This window comes from Rhinopithecus bieti, unplaced genomic scaffold (assembly GCF_001698545.2).
Source record: "Rhinopithecus bieti isolate Rb0 unplaced genomic scaffold, ASM169854v2 scaffold_33650, whole genome shotgun sequence".
Classification (NCBI taxonomy): domain Eukaryota; kingdom Metazoa; phylum Chordata; class Mammalia; order Primates; family Cercopithecidae; genus Rhinopithecus; species Rhinopithecus bieti.
Genome location: NW_016814816.1, coordinates 932,036 through 958,037, shown reverse-complemented (window position 1 = coordinate 958,037; position 26,002 = coordinate 932,036). Strand labels below are relative to the sequence as shown.

Sequence of the window (26,002 nt, the reverse complement as noted above, 5' to 3'; positions counted from 1 at the left end):
AAAAAAAAAAAAAAAATCAGATGATCATCATGAACTGGCTTTCTTTTTGCACAGTATAACAAGTGTTGCACTCTTTGTTTGAATATTATCCTTTATACTATTCAGAAATCAATTCCTTTCACCATAGGCTGTGTATGTGTTGGAGGAAGAAGGATTTCAGAAAAATTTTCCAAAGTACCTAGCAATATATTTTGCACACACCAGTAATGATATGAAGAACATGGTGAACTGGACAAAGTCATGACTATTGGAGCTCTCACATTCTAATCCCATCTGAGCTTCCCCTTTCTTTGGTTCAAATGTAACTTTTGACTTTTTTTCACTGTAGAGTGATGGTGTTAATTTATATTCATAATACTTTCAATATAGAGTGTGTTAAAGTGCAAGTGTCTGTTAAAAGTTACAACAGACACTTGCTCCAAACTCCAGCCTTTTAATAATTTTTAGTTGTACTCTAGTATGTGTATAATCATCCAAGCATTAAAACAAAATATAACCAAAACAACAACAAAACAAAACCCAGCAACTAAAACTATGCCTCTTAATGAAAATAAAATCACAGAGTGTAAACAAACCTGCTACAGAAACATAAAAATAAAATTTATACCTATGGAAGGAATAAGATGTGCATGGATTAATCAGAAAAAGCATATACATTTATTTATCTGATCAGGGTCTTATGCATGTAATTCAACCCTTTGCAATTATTATTACTCAGTAATGATTATTCAAAATTTCAAAGATTAATAAACTGAGACAAAGAGAAGTTAAATGTGTTCTTTCAGCTGACAGCTCATCAAATGTCATTTACAGAACTTGAAAAATCCAGTTCTGTTCTGGTCACTTTAAGTAAACATAATAACATGTCCTGATGTACAAATTATTACAGGTAAAAAGTTTTAGAATGCTTACACATTGTGCCAAGCTTTGTTTTAAGTGCTTTACAGAAATTAACTTGGTTTAATCTTCTCAACAACTCTAAGAGATAGGCCCTCTAACTGAGCCTCATTCCACAGAAGAGAATTCAAAATCACAGAGACATCAACTGATTGCCGAAGACACACATTTGGGACATTAGGATTGCTGGGATTCAGGCATAGGCTGTGTCCTTACTGTAAGAATTAAAATGCACTTCCACAAAATAAGGTATTAGCTAACATGCATTTTAAATAACTTAGACATACTAAATAGTTACTAAAACGACAAAGAAAATTCTCCCCCTTAAAAAATTAACCTGAGAGATACTTTAAAACAATCTTTGCTTACAACATTCAACTAAGAAAAAAAAAATGCCCCAAATTTCTCACAGATCAGCCATTAAATATTTTTAAATGAATGGTGAGTAAAGCCATCATCTATGGTTCTAGTTCTAAAAGCCATCTCTCCCAGAACACAAAACCTAGTAATGTCATCACCAAGAATCCCATTCTAATGGAAACAAACTCCTTCACATTCACCTTTTTTTTGGGTTCGGAACATTTCCAACTGTTTCTGCTGCTGTCGTCTTAATGTATTAACAATAGCTATTGCTAGTCTCAGTGCTTCTCTGGGGTACCCATGAGAACGTAATGCGTCCACTCTTGCACAGGCTGTAGGAACATGTTCTAAAACAGAAAGTCAAGGGGGTAAAGTTGCCACTGTCAGATATATCCATAAAAAAATAATTTAATAGTAAGATGTTTCTCCCAAAATACTATTAAAAAGACACAAGAAACCATTTCTGAACTTGGATTTGAATGAAAAACCCAGCTCCTATTGCCAAGCATTCATCCATCTCCCATTGAATCCTTCAATTCTCCACCTCCCACTCCAGTAATGCTATAGAAACTAAACAAAGAAGTAAGTCACGGAAATGTCTTTCCGGTTTGGTCACTTACCATGCCAGAGGGGCCACCCACGGGAGTCGAAGAGGGAGTTTTCAGTGTCGTCATGGTAACAGTAGTTGGTGTATAGGTCACTGTTGATAATGTGCTGCAAGTGGCTATCCTGCCAGTGGAGATCACATGCCTCGATGGCTCGGGTGAACACTGTCCGATGTGGCCTGTTCGATGAATCTGTTTTTTCCACAATTCAGAAAGCCGTGTCAGCTATTATTCACATGTGAATAAATCAGTCATACCATTCTGTGGCCAGATGTTCATGAACACACCCACACACATTGTCCTGCACCCCCTAAGCAGATGGGTGAAGGGTGAATACTCTCACATCCTAAGTACTAAGAGGCAGGTCAGCCCAAGAGCCACCATTCACTCACTTGTTTATCAAACACAAACATTCTGCAGCCATTAAAGCTAAGGTTAAAGGCGTCCTGCAAAAAGAATTGTCAAGTCTAGTTTCCATGCCAAATACACTCAAAGGAGGCACTCGGCACAAAATCACATGAAAACTCACTGCTCCCCACTTCTGAGGTGCTGTGGTGGGCTGCCCTGTTGGGATCAACAGCTCTCACAAACACTATGCAAGAGATGCGACACCAGCCATGGAACCTTTCAGGATTATGCAGTCAGCCTTTAAAGATATGCATAAGGGTTGTGCTTTTGGTTGTATTTTTTAACTATATTGTGCGGTTTTGCACAATTAAAACTATTATGCTTCTTGGGATATAATGCTTAAATACCACTTTATATCCCGAAGGGCATAAATGCATATATTTAACATTTCACAAAGCCACACAACATAGCTACAAAACAAACCAGCGCACTTACCTTGCCCCTACAGGCTGCCTCCTGACTCCTGGGCAGGTTCCATGACTGGTGTGATGTCCCCAGCATAGTGTATGCCGGGGCATCACAAAAGAGCAGAGCCATACACTCCGAAGAGGGTTCAAGTTTCAGGACCTGACGGAGAAAAGAAATGTTTGGGGAATAAAGGATATTCTCACCCCAACTCCTGGGATTATTCAATTCCTAAGGATCATATGGTTCAAATTCTACCTGCACACCCACCCCTTGGGTTCCCACTCTAAACTTACCTTCAACTGTGGCACAAACTTTAGCAATCCTCAGCTGGAAATCAGGTTAACAAACTATTTCTATTTATGTGTACTTAACCTAGTTCAAGTATAACCCCTCATTGTTCTGAGACTTAATTAAATGAGAAGCAAAATCTGGAGCTTCCTTCTTAATTGGTAAGATTTCATTTTCCTGTCAACTAGACCTTTGGCTGAGCACAGACATAAGGGAAAACACAAAAATCAAAGGACAACTGAATTGAGAAGAGATTGGAGAACTCATCTACGCCAACCCCTTTACTCTGCTGTTGGAACTGAAAAGCAAGGGAAGTAAAGTGACTTGCCAAGGTCACACCGTCAGGCGGTGACAGTGGAGACCAAAATACAGATATCCTTATTGCAAATTCAGCTAATTAAGCTGGTTTGGAAAGGCTTTTGACAGGTCTTTAACAAAGAGACATTACTTCAGTTTGGTCTCAGGTCAACTTAGCTATCTGTACCTGAATGGTAGACATATCAAAATGCATGTGTGATAGATCATTTGAGAGGCACAAATAATGATGATCTGTTATGGCTCCCACCCAGACTCCTCATGGATGGATAGAGAAACTGCAAGGGAGAAGGCAAAGCCCTACATTTAAGGACGTTTTGAATCTATTGGGGCTTTCTGCTGAGCAGAATAAATATACCCATACCCAGCAAGAAATTGGTTCCATGACCTCTCACAGTCAATTGATCAAATGTTTCAAAGTCCAAACCTCACATAAGTGTTTTTTAGCCTCATGTAAGTATCTTTTGTCATTTCATTTATTTTGTTAAGCTGAAATCATAGAAACAAAATTTAAAACTAAAACGAGACTTTAAAAGAGCAACTTAGTATTATGCACGTATTAAAAGAGTGAGTTAGAGGTCTGCCTATTGATTTGGCTCAAATAGCAAGCTGTTAACATGATTCCATTTTTATACAATATTAATAAATACCTGAACCTTTCACATGTTTATATGTGACTGTATAAGCGTAGAGTACACACACTAGGCTTTTAACATGGTTAGCTCTAATAAAACCAGTGACAACAAAAGAGGCTAAATACTCATGAAATGAAATGTAAATGAAAAGTCCTGTAATAATATGGGAAACACATAAAATTCAGTATGTGGCTAGATATAAAGATATACAATTAAAAATCTGGTTTGACTAGGTATCAAAATTAGTCAACTTTTAAAATCTTGAAGGTCTGTGGTTATTCAATTTTGCAGTAAGATTGAAAAAAGAGAAATAATTATCTTGATCAATTTTTTAAATGATAAATACATACATTTGTAAGAATTTTTAATAAAGTATACAAAATAGTAATACATGCTGATTAAGGAAAACTTGGGAAATTAAGAAAAGTAAAAAGGAGACAGTCTTAGTTCTTTTACTAAAAAAATTATAAAATTGGCTATCATTTTGGTATATTAAAAAAATTATTATCTTTCAAAGGGTATAATTTGCAATGTTGTTATTCATTAACTCTACTAAATTACCTCAGCAGAGGCAGAGCCTGGATAAGCCCGACATTCACTCTAATGTGTAAACACAAGAAATTCTGCTCATGGCCTATACTGTGTGCACACTCAGTCCAGCTGCAATGGCACAGCTGCTGGACTCTATTGGCCACCACAAGCTCTCCCCTGGGGAGCCAGCTCAGCTATACAGGGAAGGCACTACAGGTATGAACACCAAACCTCCCTGTAGGCATGTCTCTTCTGACAGCCCCTCAGAAGGATGGGCGTATTCTGCTAAAAGTAGGTACCCTGGTGCCTTTAGGGCCAACAGATATAAACACTGCCGTTAGAAACAAGGTCCCAACTTTGTATCACCTAGGTCAAACCGTAAGTGAAATGAACTTTTTAAGTCTGGAGGCTGGACCACTTCTTACCAGCTTTCTAAGGCCATGAAATATTCATGCTTAATCAAGGGTAACAGAATAAATGGAACGTAAAAAGTAAAATGTAAAATGTTTGAGTAGCAGTCCCCAAAAGCAGTGGGGAATAAAACATAGTATAAATAGAAGGGGATTAAGGATATTACCTATGTGGATGTAGGCATACCCTTTCCTAGCAATGGAAGAGAATAAATGTTGAACAACTAAACTTAAAAATTCTGAGCACCTGGAAAAAAACTGGGGTTATGTAGGATACATTTATTTTCTTTGAAGTTATTAAATACAATCATCATGGGCAATAAAGATATGACAGACTTCAAATACTGAATTCCCATGGCAAATCTTTCCAGACAAGGCAGAGTCAGACAATTGTCTTTCTCAAGTCCTAAAACTTCTTTTTGATTGGAAAAGTCCCTATGGAGTAATATGTATCATTTTCTTTCTTTGCGGAGACTAAAAACACTGTACTAACATCACATTCAAACTCAGCACATTGTTCCAGTTATTTCTAGTAGTACAAATTCTGCATGTGGATAGTACATAGAGAATGTAGTCTTGATTCTGAATCCTAATGTTATCTAATTCCCACCTTGCTTCTATCATGACTTTCAAATCTTTCAATTTTCTCACAAAAAATGCACTGAATCATGCAAAAATAGTGTCATGAATTAGTTAATAAAATTTCTATTTGCAAGAACTAATTACTTAAGAATTTCATTTTGAAAGGGAAGAGAACATTCTGCAGCAGGTAGAAGGGAAAAATGGGGCCAAGGAACGAAGTTTTTTTAAAGATGGGAGAGACTTGGGTTGAATACATAGGTACAATAGAGAGGGAGAAACTAAAAAAAACGGGACAGAAATGAGAGACAGAGGTTCTTTTGGAAATGTCTGGGAGCATTTCTTGGTTGTCCCAAAACTTGGAGGGCACTATTAGCCTACAGCAGGTGGGGACAACTATGCTAGACAACTCCTCACAATAAAAAAATTTCCCAGTAAAATGTCAACAGCATTCTATGTCCTTCAATCGAGTCACAAAATATTTCCTTACTACATTTGAAAACTAAGAATTTTTAAGGGACTAAATTATACAGTAGATCAAACATGGATTGACCAACAAAGATAAAAACATATAGCTCCTCAAGCCTCTTGATAGTTTGTTTTAAAAGTAATATATTAACCATCCTACTCCATGTGCTCTTTAAATTAGAAAAGAATGTCCATAATAAATCACTGATAGGCCATTTTAACATACTAATATATAAAATAAGTATTATATTAATCCATATTCTGAGAATATAACAAAAGTATACAAATATCTCAGTTAAATTTAAAATATACACACAGACACACATACACTCACAGTCAACACATAATAAGTACTGGAGCTGTAAGTTCTTAAGCTGGTAAAATCATTTTCCCGTATACATTGTAAGTTACTATTATAAGCACATATGGATAATTAAGTAGCTACAAATTGAGCAGAACATTATGGTGGACTAACCTTGGTTGGCATTTGCACCCTGAGGCAGAGCATTGGTTAAGTTGGGTAATTCACTGCCATGATTTCCGTCTTCCCACGGACAGACATCAACACTGTTCCATTTCTTCAGTTGTTTTAGCCAACTGGCCTTTTGCTCCAACTTGCAGTGGGGGTTTAAAACTATACACATCCACAGAGCACCTAATTTAAAGGAGGAAAGGAAAGTAAAATTTTAAAATTATAAAATATCCAGTGTTATCAAGTTAAATTGTTTAAATTTATTAAAATTTAAAATGTAATTTATATTATACTTAAAATTTTAAATTACTTAAATTATCAAGTTAATTATAAACAATTTCAAAATAGACCCAAGTCGGTCATTTTTATAACTCAGTTCTCCTTAATGTAAGCCACAAATCCCACAGAGAGTTTGCGGAAAGGAGGACAACAGATCCAAGGTTTGAACCAAATATCCAAATACTCTTACATGATAAAATATACTTCATATTTCACAAATGCCAATAGTAATCAACTTCTTACTTGTATGACATTTTAGATAAAAATGCCAATAACATATACAATCTCAGGGTCCAATTTACAGACTCTATACATGGATACTGCAATATATCACTCCAAATGGTTCTGCACAAAAATTGGATTTACTTTCTAAAATTACTTTTTATAATAAAATCATTAAGGCATATAGTAGACACAAATAACTTCCTGTTCTATAATTTCAAACTTTATTATGCTTATTATTGGTATGCATATTTACATGTCAGTAAAATGTGAATAGTTTGGGGCAAAAAAAAAAGCAGTAAAAATAGGTCTTTCAAAAATAAAACTCATTATAACATACTTCCCTAAATGATTTAATCAGTAACTGATTTTAATAAATATAGTTGAAAATCACTAAATTGTATATTTCATGGTAGTAAAATTACTAAACTGTTATAAAATTCTCCCTAGTTTTCAAAAGAAAGGCAATCATACATTTAGAATAAAGGCATAACTCATAATTTGAATAATTAAGGTCTGATAAATTTATTATTCCTTTCTACATTTTTCAAAGAGGTAGAAAATTCAAGCAAATATTTCACAAATTTTAAAAGTTCAAGTTTACTTAAATTTCAAAGCAAGACAGACACCAGTATTCCAAAGTTTTTCACAACATAACTTCTTTGAAAAGGTATGTGTGCTTGTCTGTTTATGTTTTAATCATTTGTTAGTTAAATGCATAATAATGGTAGGAATGAAAACTGTTTATGTTTTATTTGTCCAAAAGATATGGCTTACATTCTTCCTCATTAAAAATAAACAAGCTTCTACCATTAGGGCAGGGGTCCCCAACCCCCAGGTTGCAGACTGGTACCAGTCTGTGGTCTGTTAGGAACTGAGCCATGGCCTGTTAGGAACCTGGCCACACAGCAGGAGGTGAATGGCAGATGAACAAATATTACCATCTGAGTTCTGCCTCCTGTCAGATCAACGGTGGCATTAGATTATCACAGGAACATGAATACTATTGTGAACTGCGCATGCGAGGGATCTAGGTTGCATGTTCCTTATGGGAATCTAACTAATGCCTGATAATCTGAGGTGATACAGTTTCATCCTAAAAGCATCCTCTCCCATCCCCCAATCTGTGGAAAAATTGTCTTCCATGAAACCAGTCCCTGGTCTCAAAAAGGTTGGGGACTGCTACATTACAGTATCTATTATTTTAAATATCAAATAGCTTTTATGAACAGAAAACAAAAAGGGCCACAACCTATCTAAGCCACAGATATTTACAACCTGCATTTCTATATTTTAAAATGCCAATTAAAAATAAAACATGGCTAGCGAAGATGGAGTAAGCCATGCCCATCCCTCCCAATGATAACAACAAAAACTTTGGACAAAACACAAAAAGTAGTAGTAACCTGAGGATTCTGAAAAGTAAGAGCAAGCAGATTGGAGAGAGAAAATAAAACCGGGAGAAGCAACCCTGATGGGGGTGACTTGCCATTATGTTTTCCCTTCTTCTTTTTCTCCTAGCATTGAAATAAAATTAGTCCCATCCAGGGAACTTTATAAACGACACATGCAGCAAAAACTTGAGAACCCTCATCTAGCTGGTATAAGCACAGGGAAAAAGGACCCCCAAACCAGGAGCTGAAAAGGGGGATCTCTGAATTCTGTGTACAAACTGGTACCAGTCCTGGTCACACTTCATGTGCATGAGACAGATCCAAGGCAGCATAACCAAGGTTTTGAAAACTAACTGACATTGGAACTATCACCCAATAGACAGGAAATAATTTATGGTCTGAATCTACCTTGGTTTGCTGCATGCTTTAAGAAATGTTTAAAAACAATCTCCTGAGGATTTCAATTATTTAAATAATCCCCAGGCTCTCATGATACAACATTCAAAATGTCCAGGACCCAAAATTACGCGACTTACAAATAAACAGCAAAATGCCACCAATTCCCAAGGGGAAAAAATAGTCAACAGATACCAAGCAAGATGAACCAGATGTTAGAATTATCAGTCAGAGGCTCTATACCAACTATTATAATTAAGGTCCATGAAATGAAGGTAAACCCTATTGAAAGGAATAGAAAGGCAGTTCTCAGAAGTGAAATATAAACTATAAAAAAATGAATTAAACAGAAATTTTAGGGCTAACAAAACAATATCTGAAATTAAAAATTAACTGGATGAGATCAACAGCAGAATGGAGATGACAGAGGGAAAAGTCAGTGAATGTAAAGCTAGAAATGATCTCAACTGAAGAAAAGAGAGAAAAACAACTAGGCATAAATGAGCTGAGCCTCAAAAACAGGTAAGAAAATATCAAAAGGTTTAACATTTATGTCATTCGATTCCCAAAAGATGAGGAGAAGAAAAAATTCAAAGAAATCATGACTGAAAACCTCCTAAATTTGTAGAAAGATACGAACTTACAGATCCAAGAAGCTTAGCCAACCTCAAATAAGATAAACTCAAAGAAAACCATTCCCAAATATGTCATAAACTGCTGAAAAGCAAAGATGAAGAAAAAAATCCTGAAAACAGAGAATATCAAAATATCATACATAGAAGAATAGTGATTTGAATAATTAGAAGTTTCTCATCTGGAAACAGAATACAATCTTTAAAGGATTAAAAGAAACTAAAGTGTCGATCAGAATTCTATATCCAGCAAAAACATCATTCAGGAGTGATGATGAAATATAACCACATCCAGATCAGGGAAAATTTACAGTATTCGTTGCCAAGACATCTGTTCTAAAAGAAATGTTGAAGGAAATTCTTTATGCTGAGGAGAAATAGTATCAGAAGGAAACTTGGAAGTTCAGGAATAAAGGAAGAACAATAGAAATGATAAACATCTCAGTAGATAGACCATTTTTTACTTTTAAGTTCTTTAAAAGTATGACTGTTAAAAGTAAGAATTTAAGCAGCATCTTGTGGAGTTTTAAACGCATATAGAGTTTTAAACTGCACATGACAACTATAACATAAAAAAAGGGAGAGTAAAGGGAAAATATACATAAAACTGTATCTATAAACTATATATACATGATATATATATATATATATTTTCCATGTTAAATGGCATGTAGAGCCTAACAACAAAACTATATATATACAGTTTATATATATATATATATGTATATTTTGTTATACTCTACATGCCATTTAACATGGCAAAATATTAACTTCAAATAGACTGTGAAAGCTTAGGTATGTTTACTATAATACTGATACCACCAAAAATATTCCAGAAGATACAAACACAAAGGATAATAGAAATTAAATTATAATAAAACATTTTTAAAATAAGTAATCCAAAAGAAAGCAAGAAAGAGGGAAGAGATGAATGGAAACAGAGGGAATAAACAAAAAACAAATGATTAAATTGTAGACCTAAATTCAACAACCATATCAATAATTATATAAAATATAAATGGTCTAAACATATAAATTAAAAGAAATGGTCAAATCAGGCTAAAAAACAAGACCCAAATCTTTCTTATACTGTGTATAAGAAATCCACTGTAAATATAATGACATAGATTAAATGTAAAAGGATGAAAAAATATATACCATGAAAAAACACTATAAAATAAAGCTGGCATGACTATATCAGTATCACATAAAGTGACTTTAGAACAAGGAATACTATACCAGGTATAAAGAGGGGCATTACATAAAGATAAAAAGGTCAGTTTTCCAGAAAGTTTTCCATAATTCCAGACGACTCTGCCGCACCTCACAATAAGACTTCAAAATACAGGAAGCAAAACTGACAGAACTTAAAGGAGAACTAGACAAATCCACAATTATATTTGGAGACTTCAATATTCTTCTTTCAGTAACTAACAGGACAAGTAGTCAGAAAGTTAGCAAATACTTGAACACTGCTATGGTCTGAATGTGTCCCCCAAAGTTCATGTGTTAGAAACATGATCCCCAATGCAACAGTGTTGAGAGGTGAGGCCCTTACGAGGTGATGAGGTCATGAAGGCTGCGCTCTCAAGCTGTTATGGTGGGAGTGGGTTAATTATCTCAGGAGTGGGTTTCTGATAAAAGGATGATTTGGGGCCTCTATCCTACTCTCTTGCATGCGTGATTGTCTTGCCCTTCTGTCCTGTGTCATGGAGTGATACAGCAAGAAGGCCCTTGCCAGATGCAGGACCCTCAGCCTTGGACTTCCCAGCCTCCAGAACTGTAAGAAACAAATCTCTGCTCTTTACAATTTACCCAGTCTCAGATATTCTGTTACCCAGCACAGAAAGGGCTAAGATGAACAATACCAACCAACTAAACCTGACATTTATAAAGCACTTCACCTAACATTAGCAGAAACAAACAAACAAACAAAAACCTACTGTTCATTTATTTATTTACTGAGACAGGATCTTGCTCTGTCGCCCAGGCTCGAGTGCAGTGGAATGATCATAGTTCCCTGCAGCCTCAAATTCCTGGGCTGAAGGAATCATCCTACCTCAGCCTCCCGAGGAGACAGGGTCTCACTATGTTTCCCAGGCTGGCCTCAAACTCTAGCTGTCCTCAAGCAGTCTTCCAGCCTCAGCCTCCCAAAGCTCTGGGATTATAGGTGTAAGCCACTGTGCCCAGCTAAAACCTACTATTTTAAAATGTACAAAAAAATTCACCAAGATAGTCTATATTCTAGGCCATAAAACAAATTTTGACAAATTTAAAAGAACTGAAATCACACCAGGTATACATTCTCTGACAAAACAGAATTAACTCAGAAATTAGTAAAAGAAAGACATTTGAAAAATTCCAAAATATCTGGAAATTAAACATGCTTCTAATAACTCATGAGTCAAAGAAATAGTTACAAGGAAAATCAGAAAATACTTTGTATTGAATAAAATGAAAAAATATTTTGAAATTTATGGTATACAGCTAAAAAAGTGTTTAGAGAAAAATTTAGAGTGCTAAATGCTTACAGTGGAAAATAAAAAAGGATTCAAATCAACGATATAAATATCCACCTTAAGAAAACAGAAAAAGAATGAGAAACCAAAGCCAAAGAAAGCAGAAAGGAAGAGATCAGAAATCTATGAGACTGAAAACAAGCAGGAAAAAAAAAAAAATCAATGAAACAAAAGGTGGTTCTTTAAAAAGAGTGATAAAATCAGTGAAGCTATAGCTAGGCTGACACACACACACACACACACACACACAGACACACACACAGAGAGAGAGAAAGATACACACTACCAGTGTCAGGAATTAAAAAAAAAGGGCACATCGGCCAGGCGCAGTGACTCACGCCTGTAATCCCAGCACTTTGGGAGGCTGAGGCAGGCGGATCGCCTAAGGTCAGGAGTTTGAGAAACTCCAACGGCCAACATGGTGAAACCCTGTCTCAACTAAAAATACAAAAAAAAAAAAAAAAAAAAAAAAAAAAAATTAGCCGGGCGTGGTGGCATGTGCCTGTAAACTCAGCCACTTTGGAGGCTGAGGCAGGGGAATTGCTTGAATCAGGGAGGTGGAGGTTGCAGTGACATCATTATAGATCTCAGAGATATTAAAAGGATCCTAAGGGAATACTCTGGACAACTTTATGCTCATAAATTCTACAACTTAGATAAAATGAAAAAATTCCTTGAAAGTCACAAACTATCAAAGCTCACTCAAGAGGAAATAATAACCTAAATGGTTGTAAATTAAAGAAATTAAATGTGCAGGTAAAAATCTCTAACAATACAGATCCAGATGTTTCCCTGGAAAAGTCTACCAAACATTTAAGAATAGTATCAATTCTACACAATGTCTTCCAGAAAACGGAAGAGGAGGGAAGGGTTCCCACTGTGTGAGGCCAGCATTATTACCCTGATACTAAAACCAGATGAAAACATTACAAGTAGGCTCAACTGCAGATCAATATCCCTTATGAACATAGTAGTAAAATGCCTCAACAAAAATATTAGCAAATCTAATTAAGTAATTATCAGAAAAGGAAAATACACAACATATGGTTTATCACAGGAATGCAAAGCTAGTTTAACACTCAAAAATAAATTAGTATAATTCACCATATTCAGACTAATGAAGAAAAAACGTATGATAATCTCAACAGATACAGAAAAAGTATTTGGCAAAATTTGACATTCCTTCATGATAAAGCAAGCTCTCAGAAAACTAGGAATAGGAGCTAACTTCCTTCACCTGATAAAGGGCATCTGCAAAAAATCCTACAGTTAACACAGTAATAGTAAAAGACTGAATATTACTCCCCTAAGATAGAAACAAGGCAAAGATGTCTGCTCTTACCCCTTCTATTCAGCATCACACTGGAAATTCTAGACAGGCCAACAAAGCAAGGGGAGGGGATTAAAGACATTAAGTGGAAAGGATAAAATTGCTCTTAGAACCAATAAGTATAACAAGGTCATATGATATACGCTCAAATGAAAAAAAAAAAAAAAAAACAAAAACACTTACCTCAAAACAAACAAAAAACTGTACGTATATATGCTAAATATGAACAACTGGAAATCAAAACTTACCCAAAAAGTACTACTTATCTTAGCACCAAAAAATCTTGGCTTATAATTCTAAGAAAACACGTGCAGTCTCTATGTTAAAAACTACAAAACACTGATGGAAGAAATCAAAGACAATACTGAAAAGTGGGAGGTTACCATGTTCATGGATTGGAAAACTCAATACTGTTAACATGTCAATTCTCCCCAAATTGATCTATATATTCTACATAACCTCATTCAAAACGCTAGCCAGTGTTTGTGTGTATACTGACAAGAAATGCAATAGAATGAATAGCCAAAACAATTTTTAAAAACAGCAAAGTTGTACGAAGGACAAAGACAAAAGATTTAAGACTCCTATAAAGCTAGAGTAATCAAAACTGTACTAGTGATGAAGGGATAGGCACATAGATCAAAGGAACAGAACAGAGTTCAGAAATATACCTAGACAAATGTGGTCAATTCAAGGTTCAAAGTCAATTGAATGGAGAAAAGGTAAGTTTTTTCAACAACTGGTGCTGGGAACAATTAGATATTCATGTGAAAAAAAATGAACCAAAATCCGTATTATACACTTACTTCATAAAAAAATTAACTCAAAGTGGATCATGAACCCAAATAAAAAATAAAAAATAAAAAACCACAAAACTGCTAGAAAAAAGTTTAGGAGAAAATCATTGTAACCTTGATTTAGGCAAAGATAATGTTAGATACAAAATCAAAAGCATGACCCATAAAAGACAAAATTGATAAAGTCGACTTCATCAAAATTTATAAGTTTTATTCTACAAAAGACACTGTTAAGAGAATGAGAAAACAAGTTATAGACTAGGAGAAAATACCTGCAACTTGTACATGTGATAAAGGACTTGGATCTAGAATATGTAAACTTTCTCAAAACTCATTAAGGAGTTTAACTCAATAAAACTGGGCAAAAAAAAAAAAAAAAAAAAAAGACTATCAAGCCAAGAAAAGACACAGAGGAAACTTAAATGCATATTAACTAAGTGATCCAATCTGAAAAGGCTACATACTGTATGATTCCAACTATATGACATTCTGAAAAAGAGAAAACTATGGAGATGGGAAAAAGAACAGTGGCAGCCGGAGTTTGGGTGCAGGAAGAGATGAATAGGAACAGCATAGAGGATTTTTAGCATAGTGAATCTACTCTGTTTGATACTTTAGTGGTGGATACATGTATCATTATACATCTGTCCAAACTCATCAAATGCATACCACCAAGGGCGAACTTTGGGTGGTAATAAAATGTCAGTGTAGGTTCATCAATTGTATGACTCTGGTGGAGGATGCTGATAATGAGACAGAATATGCATAAGTTGGGGGTAAGGGGTCTATGGGAAATCTCTGCTCAATTTTTCTGTGAATCTAAAACTGCTTTAAAAAACACAGTCCATTTTTTTGGAAAAGGGCAAAAAATTTAGAAAGACATTTTACCAAAGAAGATATATAGGTGGCAAATTGCAGACAAAAAAAAAAAAACATACTCAATATTGTTAATCATTAGGAAATACAAATTAAGATCACAATGAGATACCATTATATACATATTATAATAGCTACAATTATACAAAAAAAAAATTTAACCTGACAGCAACTGCAGGCAAGGATGTGGAGCAACTGAATGCTCATAAATTGCTGTTTGAAGAGTGTTTAATAAAGTGGCACAGACTCTGGCAAACAGTCTGGCAGTTTCTCATGAAGTTAAATGTATTTCGACCATATGACCCAGCAATCCCACTCCGAGGGATTTGCCCAAGAGAAATACAAATTTATGTTCACACAAAAACTTGTACAAGAATGTTTATAGCTGCTTAATTTGTAAATGTGAAAGGCAGGAACCAATCTAGACGTCCTTCAACTAGTGAATGGATAAACAAACTATGGTACATTCATACAGAAGATACCACTCAGCAATAACAACAACAACAAAAACCCACTGATGTACACATAATATCTCAAATACACTACACTAAATAAAGGAAGCCAGAATCAAAAGGGTATACACACACAAACTTATTATTCAATCGATATGACATTCTGGAATGGCAAAACTAAAGGGACTGAGAACAGATAAGTGGTTGCTAGGGATTCGGACAGGATGAGGGAATTTTGGGGGGGTGGTAGACTGTTCTCTATCTTGATTGTGGTGGTGGTTACATGACTATATGCATTTGTCCAAACTCAAAACTGTACACTAAAAACTTTTAGTGTATGTATTTTTATAGTATTTACAGTATGTATTTTATAGTATAGTAAGACTTGTACAACCTTAAAAATTAAATAATCATATTACCATTAAGTCACCATTTATTGGGTGCCCACTACATGCTAGAGGCATCATATTTAGGGCTTTACAATCATTTATCATTAACTTGTTACAAGAACCCTTCACAGTCAGAATTACTATTCTATTTTAAAGATAAGTGTCTTAGTCTATTTAGGATGCTATAACAAAAATACCATAAATTTGGTAGCTCATAAACAACAAACATTTACTGCTTACAGTTCTGGAGGGTAGGAAGTCCAACATCAAGGTGCAGATTTGGCATCTGGTGAGGGCATGCCCCTCAGAGACGGCACCTTCTAATTGTGTCCTCACACGGGGAAAGGGGTAAACAAGCTCCCTCAGGCCTCTTTGATAAGAGCACCAATCACATTCCTGAGGGCTCCATCCTCATGATCTGATCACCTCCCAAGAGCCCCAACTCCTAATGCCATCATCTTAGGAGTTACAATTTCAACATAAAAATTTTGGGGAGGACACAAACATTCAGACCATAGCAATGAGAAAACTAAAACTCAGAGAGGTTGAGGTCCTTAAAAACAAGATGCTAAATATTCTTGGCAACTTTAAACAATGATTCCTATGATTTTGAAGAAAAAAAGGACTCCATAAAACTCAGATTTGCATGCTTACATTTCTCTAATTAGAAAATTTCCATTTTGCAGAATGAAAAATTTTTTAAAAACCAAGCCTTTATTAATTTGCTTGTAACATTCTTTTATTGCTCACCTCCCTAAAGAGAGGTTTCATCCTGAAAGAGGTTCTTAATGTTAGATTCAAGTTCAAAGCTATAATAGATATGGTCTTTTATCTTAACAGTCATCACTACAAAAGCTGTAATTAGCCTTAATAACCAACTTAACCAAATTGAGCAAGTCAGTCTCCAAATTTTATTAATTCAGAGTCCCACTTTGGGCATTTATTTCCTTTCCCTTCAATACGCCTGAAACATTTGTAGCTTTACAAATAAAGCTATTTGATGATTAAACACTTCATTCTGCTGTCCCTCTGAAATAGTAACCCTTTAAGGACTCGGCCAAAACCAGGACAGAAGGCTCAGTGAGAAGTCATCATTTTCTGCACCTAACAGAGGACATGGCACCTAGTCAGGTACTATTGGTTCTTTCACAAAGAACACTTAATTATTTGCTATGAATTACAATAAAAGCAAGTTCAATATTTTTAAATTACTTTCCTGGCTTCAAGGCATCAAAGTATATAAAGGCTATTATCAAATTGCTGGTGTGTGCATCATCTAGTTTCTGAATTATCCATGGCACATATCAGCTCTAGCTTTTTTCTATCATCCAGCATGTTTCTACTCTCCTTTCTAATAGTATTCCTACTCCATACTCAGTGATTTTAGCAAAAAGATGGCACTGTAACATATAAGGCAAAGTAAACCAAAACTAGGAATGCAATCCCCCAGGGAAGAAGAAGAAAAAAAAAAAGCATTCGTCACACAAAGTAAATTGTTCCAATCCACTTAGTGGCCTTAAACCTATTCACATCTTACACCTAGCCAGTCAGAGAATATGGGCAGAATGTTGCTGAGGCAGAACACAAATCATCGTGCAAGTCATTCGGTTACTTCTGCATCCCCCCAAAAGCAGAGTGCCAGTGGGCAAGAACCCATGCTCGGTAAATGTGGGTGGCAAGAATGAACTCTACTCCTTGAAAGCCAACCTTTTCCACCAAACATTCAGGTGTACAAATTATCACCACCATTTTGCCCAATCTCACACACTTATTGTTTACATTTCCAAGCGGAAGAAGTTTTTGATGAACAAGGTCTGATCTGGAAAGGTTAAGACGTGGATTACCAGCTATAAGACTTTAGGCCGGGACACTGAGGCTCTCAGTGATGGTAGTTCCCTCATTTAATCAATAGGAACAATATTGCTAACCTCATTGGGTTGTTTAGACTTGAGTGTTTTTACTAAATGTTGAATTCACACAGCTTCAAAAGGTGCACTCCTGCAAACCACTGTGATCAAAGACTTGGACGTTGAAGAAATTGAGAATCAACAGTTAAAACAGAATTGAGTGCTCAGACTAAAGAATCACTCAAAATCACTCTGAATACCCTTATAAGTATTTTACATTTAATAAAATAAAACAAGACAACATATTAAACAAAAATCAGTAACTTTAAATACTTCTGAAACTTGTAATGATGAGTTCTTGAACAATTTCCGCTTGGCATTGAAACACATTTCAATCTCTCCTTTTCCCTTGGTTTCAATGAGAGACTTTTAAATGTGTTTTGTTTTCCTATAGACATTATTCTCTCTAGCTCCCAGGACTCCAGTCTGGGCCTACAGGCAAAGAGAGTGATTTAAAGGTCTGAGATGCTTTGGCAATTTTCAAATCACTGGTGTGTGCATCACCTAGCTTCTGGATTATCCCTTGCATCCTTACCTACTCCTACCAGGAGGCATTTCTGAAACACATCCCCAACCCAAAAGGGTTACTGAACATTTTCTCTGTCCATGGTAATCTCAAGCCTGTGAGTACTCTTCCTTCAGCTTCCCTCTCTCTGGATCAGCTCCCACAGTATCTTTGCCAAAACACTTCCAGTCTACCATCCACTCTGCCGTTTTAGTTTTAATGCCCAGGTTCCATAGTCTTCTATAGGAACTTAGTTATCAGAACTTATTTTGGGGAAAAATCTAAGAAGTCAAACCATGTGAAATCTTACGTAAGAGTTTGAAGATGATGACAAATTACTGTAAATGAAATATTATGAAAAACGAAAATGTATAATACTCTAAGACTGTTATACTCTTTGTCCAATAATATTGACAAACATCCAACATAGTCCAATTCAAGGGATATGATTAAGTGAAATAATAGAACTTCAGTTTTACACATCACTATATTTTACATTTCTGGGGTTACTAGCATTTGAAAAATAACCATTAGAAGAAGCATGAAGTATTGTCAGACTTATAACCACTGTTCTTGTTATGTATTAAAAAACTACTCTAAAATTTAGTTAATTAATATAACAATATACCATTATATCTCACAATTCTGTAAGTTAGAAATTCTCTCTCTCGTCTCCCCTTTCACCCTGTGTCAATATGGCCTCTCCATGTGGATAGCCTGGCAGCCTCAGGAGAGCCAGACTTCTTATGTATAGAAAACTCAGGGCTCCAAGATCTTTGAAGAGATGGGAAGTGGATGTTGCCAGTCACCTAAGGCTTGGGCCCAGGAACTGGCCCAAGATATCCTCTGATATATTCTGTTGATCAAACATGTATAAAAATCACCCAGATTCTAAAGGAGGGAACAAAGACTTCACATCTTCATGAAACAGTTACTAGTAGAGAATCTGTGGCCGTCTTTAGCCTATCACAGTTATCAAAAAAGATTATAAATTTGCTAGATTACAAAATAGAAAATTAAATTATTTGCAAATGAGTATAAGAATGTTGTTAGTTAAAATAATCAAACTCAAACAAACCATTCATCATGAGAAGAGTTGTAAGTCAAGCAATACAAAGAAGTCATTATGAAAATTTAATAGTATAAAAGGTATCTCAGTATACCTCGCAATATTTAACACTGGTTTGTATGCTAGTTTTATCCCTTCAAAGAAAATCCTAACAATATCAGGTAACACATGTTGGATTTCTAATTAGATTCTACATTTAAAATTTTGAATGTCTTTAGGGTGCAAAGATTGCTCCACTTAATTCCACTAACGTACTTCTAAAAGTGAGTGGCATCTACACTTATTCACCTGATAATAATTGCTGCCATTTATTGAATGTTTACTTCACACTAACCCTGTACTGAATGTTTTACACATATTTTCACATTTCACCCTCACGTTAAAAAGAAACCCACTTTATAGATAAGGAAACTGATGTGCAGAGAGAAGTAGAAAATGGTGCTGCTATTAAGGGAAACAGGATCTGGTCTAAGATTCATGTTCCCCTAAAACCAATATTCTTAAACACTGTGGTGTTTAACCTCCAATCTAGCTATGTGGTCAGAGGGTTTTTCTATAAGTTGGTATGTGTATGTATAGTTATGTATATATGAATTCCAAAATAAATGATACTAGTCTTGACAGAATCACCATTCCATTCCTCATATTTTAGCATATAATATAAATAGTACATTATCATCTGAAATTATAAAGTATCCTTAAATGTACAGCTAATAAACTCTGTACTTTATTCAACCACATGTTCTTACGTACTTAGAACATGTCTCTCCCATAGGTACGAAAGCACATCCAACAAAAACTTACATAGGTCCATCTAGAAATAGCTTAAATTAACAAAAGAAAACTGCATTTTTCAGGACTGACAGGCAAAGGAGATAAGTAATTTCATTGTAGATTGAAACAGTAGATAAATAAAAGCTCAACTTATGATTCAAGACTGATTATTCAAGTCAGAAGAAATCTGTTTTCTCTGAAAACATTTCGATTGGCTCTGTTAGAGTTAAGTCAGTGTCAGCACTTCTGGAATAATGCACATGTATGCTGTTTGCCTGCTGGGGTGTGTTTCTGGGTAGAGCATTATGATTTGTGACTGAATAAATCAGCTATTCATTGCTACCCTCCACTGTCAATAAAACTTGTTTTTCAAGTTCCTTCTCCTTCATGGTTTTTTTGTTAACATAATCATCTCAGTAATTAAAATAAAAGCTGTACTTTTGGGGTTTTTTGAACAATGAATTGATTGATTAATTAAAAGCTACACACTTTCTATAAAAGATACCACTGGAATTTCTGACAAATATTGGTCTTCTCCATATATCCCAGGAAAACAACTGTGTATAATATTACTGGAGAAAGCCCAGGGCCATCAACAGTGGGGAGTGGGGAGCAGCCAGTGGGGGCTGAGGAGCAGTACAACCAGCATCACCTTCTCTAAAGGTGAATAAGAAAGGCAAGTGGCTCCCTTTCTTCTATCTCAAATTCAGAAAAACAAAGATTATTACAGTGAAAGTTTAATTTCTACTTTTTATTACGTTTACCATTATGAAGTAATGGCAGGCAAAGTAAAACAATCACTTTTGGTATTTCCCAGGCTTCCACAGCTATTAAACAATTCATAATATTTATCATATTTATTTTTGTTCTCAGAGGCTATCATAAGAGTCTAGAATTTCATGCATGATCCAATTAACTAATTATACTTATTTAGAGGCCATGAAATGCCTAATTACAGTCACAAATAGGTGATCACTGGCATAATTAGTTGTGCTAGCAAAACTACAGTCACAAAATTTCTTGGGTCAAACCACACTAAAATTGTGACCCTAATTATAGTATTGTTCTCAGTACAATGCTGTCTTAATATGTCAGCCATCCCATGTTTGGAAAATAACTTTTTTTTTTTCCTTTTGGAGACAGAGTCTCACTCTGTTGCCCAGGCTAGAGTGCAGTGGCGTGATCTTGGCTCATTGCAACCTCTGCCTCTCGGGTTCTCCTACCTTAGCCTCCGGAGTAGCTAGGATTACAAGTGTGCGCCACCACACCCAGCTAATTTTTGTATTTTCAGTAGAGATAGCTTTCACTGTGTTGGCCAGGCTGGTCTCAAACTCCCAACCTCAGGTAATCCACCTGCCTCAGCCTCCCAAAGTGCTGAGATTACAGGCATGAGCCACTGCGCCCGGCCTGGAAAATAACTTTAACTGGTGAAAACATTCTCCTTTAAATTTGATATGCCAGTTTTTAATTCACTAAAACATTTCTAGGAAAATTTCAAAATAAAACCTCAGGAATACAGCAAAACTAATTCTTGAGATTGCTCTGGTCAAGCATGGCAAAACCGTTAGCTAAATGGCACACAACTGGTTATCACTTAACCAAGTTCTGACAAAATTCTAAAGTAAAATAACCAAATGTTTGTTGTCAAGAAAGAAAATAAATCGGCCAGGCACGGTGGCTCACGCCTGTAATCCCAGCACTTTGGGAGGCTAAGGTGAGCGGATCATGAGGTCAGGAGATCAAGACTATCCTGGCTAACATGGTGAAACCCCATCTCTACTAAAAATACAAAAAATTAACCAGGCGCGGTGGTGGGCGCCTGTAATCCCAGCTACTATGGAGGCTGAGGCAGAAGTGGCATGAACCAGGGAGGCAGAGCTTGCAGTGAGCTGAGATCACACCACTGCACTCCAGCCTGGACGACAGAGTGAGACTCCATCTCAAAAAATCAAAAAAAGAAAGAAAGAAAGAGAGAAAATAAATCATAGATATTCCTAAACAATTAACTGGCATCCTGGATAATGTTCCTCCCTATAAACCTGTGGCCCTTATCTGATACGTAGTCTTCCCATCCCATTTGATTTGTCGGTGCAGTCGGTCAACATGCAAGATACATCAAAAACAGCCTGACCTCACTGGAAGCCAGGTTCTATAGGAGGTCACCAGAGTCACCTCCTCCACCTCTCACTACCCTTCTCCTTTTCAAGAGAGGGAAGGAGAGAGGTAAAGAGAAACTAAAATAAATAAATAAATAAATAAATTTTAAATCAGAGGAAAATAAAAGGCACAATGATAGATGCTTTCTTATTTTGAGATACAAAAAGGCAAAAGCACAGTCAATAGCTGAAGGAATGTGAACGGTGGTAACCTGCAAGAACATTTTCCATGTGTTCTGCACTGGCTGCTTAACTTAGCCAGTTAAGCATAAGAAACATAAGAAACTGTTCATAAACAGTTTCATGGTTCATCCAATAGTCCTGACTCCAAAGTCTATATAACTCTATCTCCAGAAGACTCAACTGACACATAATAGTGACTTGTAATAGTGACTTATTTTATTCTAATACATAAAATGCATTACATCTATTGCCAAAATTTTCCAAAACACGTCCTACATTATATTAACCTTGTTTCTATAGTTGTCTTAAGCTGTCCAGGGTTGCTTTTTATTTTTCATTTATTTATTCTGTTTCCTGACTAGACTGTAAGCTCCACAGTAGCAGAGCCTACAACTGAGGGCACTATAAACAGCAGATTCTTGTTAATTTGTCTCCTATTCAAATGTCCACCATCCATATTTACACATAAGTGCTTCCCTGAGCCACTGGTACAACGCCCTTCCATTCATTTGCCGTGGAGAACCAATTTAGGACAAAAGACAATCAAGAGTCCACTAAAAAATAATTATATTTACCAAAGATTATTAGTATAGAGTGCTGATGGTCAGGTAGACACTTTAGCACTATATTTGTATAAAAATTCTAAGAAAACTGGCTTGCAGTATTTCATCAGATTGGAACTGTAATTCTATTCAAAAAAACAATTTCTTAACGCACTGACTTTTCTGTGGAGTTCAGAAAGAACCTGTGATGGGTGTTGGGTTTCCTAGAGAACAGAATGTTTCATTTTGCTCTAATTCATTCTATTACTGAATTAAACTTTGACGTATTGGTCTTGACAAGTGCTTCATGCTGATTGTATTGTGTATGATACTATAATCACTCCCCATGCATTTCCCACTGGCTGGCTGATTAATGCAACAGATTACCTGCAGCATTGATGGCAAGGGGGAATCGTTGCCCTTCTGTACTCTAAACTGCTTGTATTTCAGTGTGCATGTGTGTGTCTGGGCACACACAGGCACCCATGAGTATCACGCACATGGGTGGAGAAGGCTAGATAAAGCGGAAGAAGAAAATGGAGGACTCAGTAAAGATTAATACCTTTCAATCATTGTTTTCAGTACACCAAAAAAAACTGCTTAATGTTTCCAAATAAGTGTCAGCATTACACTTCAATTATTCGTTCACTTTTTTATTCACAAATATTTACCGAGCATCAACTACAGGATCAGGCACACTTTTTCACCTTCATAGGAAAAATAACTTAAAAAATTACTTTCACTATTTGTGGGAAGGAGGAGAAAAAAGGGGTAAGATTATCAAGTGGACATTAATACAGGAATAAAAGAGGATTAAAAGGATGGATACGATATTAGTTTAAATGTGCCAATAAAGACAATAACTGACGATAATACTATTAAATACAACGAGTGGTTAATGGTTTCCAAACATATAGGTAAATCTTTCAAATTATGTGGTCTACATATGACCCTAATGTTTAGCAAAGAACATCTTCTAGTGCATGGTCAATCTGTTCTGAGGAACAGGTTGCGGGATATATTAATCTCATCTCCAAAGTGGCAGGGGGGAAACAGACTTTGTGCTCTTGGGAGCATTTTGGAAGCATTCCTCCTAACAGGATTTTCTCTCCATTCCAAGCTTGTATTTGACCCAAGTGCTCTGTCTGGAATTCTCCCATCCAACTCATTCAACCCTTGATCATACACAAAGGAAGACCATGGTTTCCAATCTAAGCCACTTCGAGGTCTCTCTCTGATTCCTACTTTATTAATGCTTCTCACTCTCTTCTCCAGGTTTGCTGAAACAGATTTTGAAATTTATTAATCTAGCTGGTCATAGCTTAAAATCACAGACATTTGGCTTTCTATTTCAAAGGTTATCTTTGCAGCAGAAAGCACAAAGAACTGAGTGAGTTACCCACATTTCAGACAACTAGTATCATTACCCTGGGTATTCTGTCAGCAGATCAAAGTCTAAGAAAATAGCCCTAAGACTAGTTATTAACTCCCTAAAGCAAGTTAATGTCAGAAGACTCTGGCATTTTACTATACAGAGTCCCTTTCTTATATCAATTTTGGAATTTTAAAATAAAACACGAAAACAATGTTATACAATTATCAGACAAGCTTACAAGCAGCCTCACAAAAGTTCACTTGTTGCAAATCATTTGCCATCTTGCCTTCCCCTAAAGTATATAGGAGAAAGCTATTTATATAAATTAAAAGGTCATCCTTTGTCAGCCAGGTGCAGTGGCTCACTCCTGTAATCCCAGCACTTTGGGAGGCCGAGGCGGGCGGATCACAAGGTTGGGAGATCGAGACCATTCTGGCTAACATGGTGAAACGCTGTCTCTACTAAAAAACACAAAAAAATTAGTCGGGCATGGTGGTGGGCAGCTACTGGTAGTCCCAGCTACTCGGGAGGCTGAGGCAGGAGAATGACATGAACCCGGGAGGTAGAGTTTGCAATGAGCTGAGATCACGCCACTGTACTCCAGCCTGGGTGACAGAGTGAGACTCCATCTCAAAAAATAATAAAAATAATAAAAAATTTTTAAAAAGTCATCCTTTAGTACAGCAGTCCCCAACCTTTTTGGCACCAGGGACCGGCTATGTGGAAGACAAATTTTCCACATATGAGGACTGGGGAGAGAGGTGGTGGGGTTGAGGGGGTGGCTGCCGGGGCATGCTTTTGGGATGAAACCATTCCACCTCAGATCATTAGGCATTAGATTCTCATAAGGAACATACAATCTTGATCCCTCACATGTGCAGCTCACAATAGGGTGTGTGCTCCTATGAGAATCTAATGCCACTGCTGATCTGACAGGAGGTGGCACTCAGGTGGTAATGCTCACTTGCCTACTGCTCACCTCCTGCTGTGTGCCCTCAGTTCCTAACAGGTCAAGGACTGATACTGGTCCACAGTCCAGGGATGGGGGAACCTCTGCTTTAGTACATGTCTAATAAAAGTACCTATTAAAAGCCTATTGAAGATAGTGATTATCAAGCATGCATATAGTATCGGAATCCTTTCCTCCAGAACAATCTTGATGAAAACTCTAGTAGTAATGTGGTAAAGTCACACTGCTCTGATTGAGAAGGATCTGCCTCGTGCCTTCAGCACTCTCTTCCCCCGACCCCAAACCTACGGACTCTGCAGGGCAGTGTCTGAACACCCCTCTAAGGACAACCATTTCTAACTTCCTTGGGTTTTCCTCCCCCTCATGAGCCTAACGAAGCTTAAATTAACTATGATAGCATTTACAAAGCACCTTGCTTGATATTGGCACATATACAGAGCTGCCTAAGGAGCTGCTTCAGCCTTTCCTTTGCTTCCACTTCTTTCCTTCCTGCTCCTGGCGTCCCTGATTCTCTGTGAAGCCCCTGGGAATCCCAGATGGCTTAAAATGAAGCTTCTCAGACCTCGCTAATTTTTGTATGCTGCCACTTCACGGTAAGAAAAGGTGAAAGGAAATTTTCTTCCCCAGTTTGTCTTGCTTCATTTTCACTCTCGCTCTCCCCCTCCACCCTACCATGATAGTACTCTCTAGATCCACAGCCTAGTGAGGAGACTTCCCTAGTCAGATTTCCCATTGGTGGATGTTTCTTGAAGGCAAGTGCAGTCAGTACTATCTCTTAGGAAAGAGGAAAAGTAGGGAGAGAACTTTTCTAAGAATTGTGAGGAAGAAGAGGACACCTTATACCAATGCTATGACATTC

At 36.4% G+C, this 26,002-nt stretch overlaps 1 protein-coding gene across 1 annotated transcript in view; it reads right to left on the bottom strand.

The window, feature by feature from the left end:
• ZSWIM6 (zinc finger SWIM-type containing 6) overlaps window positions 1–26,002 on the bottom strand; it is a 79,131-nt gene that overhangs the window by 20,153 nt on the left and 32,976 nt on the right. The window contains exons 5-7 of the mRNA XM_017852392.1: window positions 6,380–6,559; window positions 1,878–2,054; window positions 1,458–1,604 (exon numbers count right to left, since the gene is read on the bottom strand). Coding sequence (XP_017707881.1) covers window positions 1,458–1,604; window positions 1,878–2,054; window positions 6,380–6,559 — 504 coding nt within the window. The remainder of the gene's footprint in view (window positions 1–1,457; window positions 1,605–1,877; window positions 2,055–6,379; window positions 6,560–26,002) is intronic.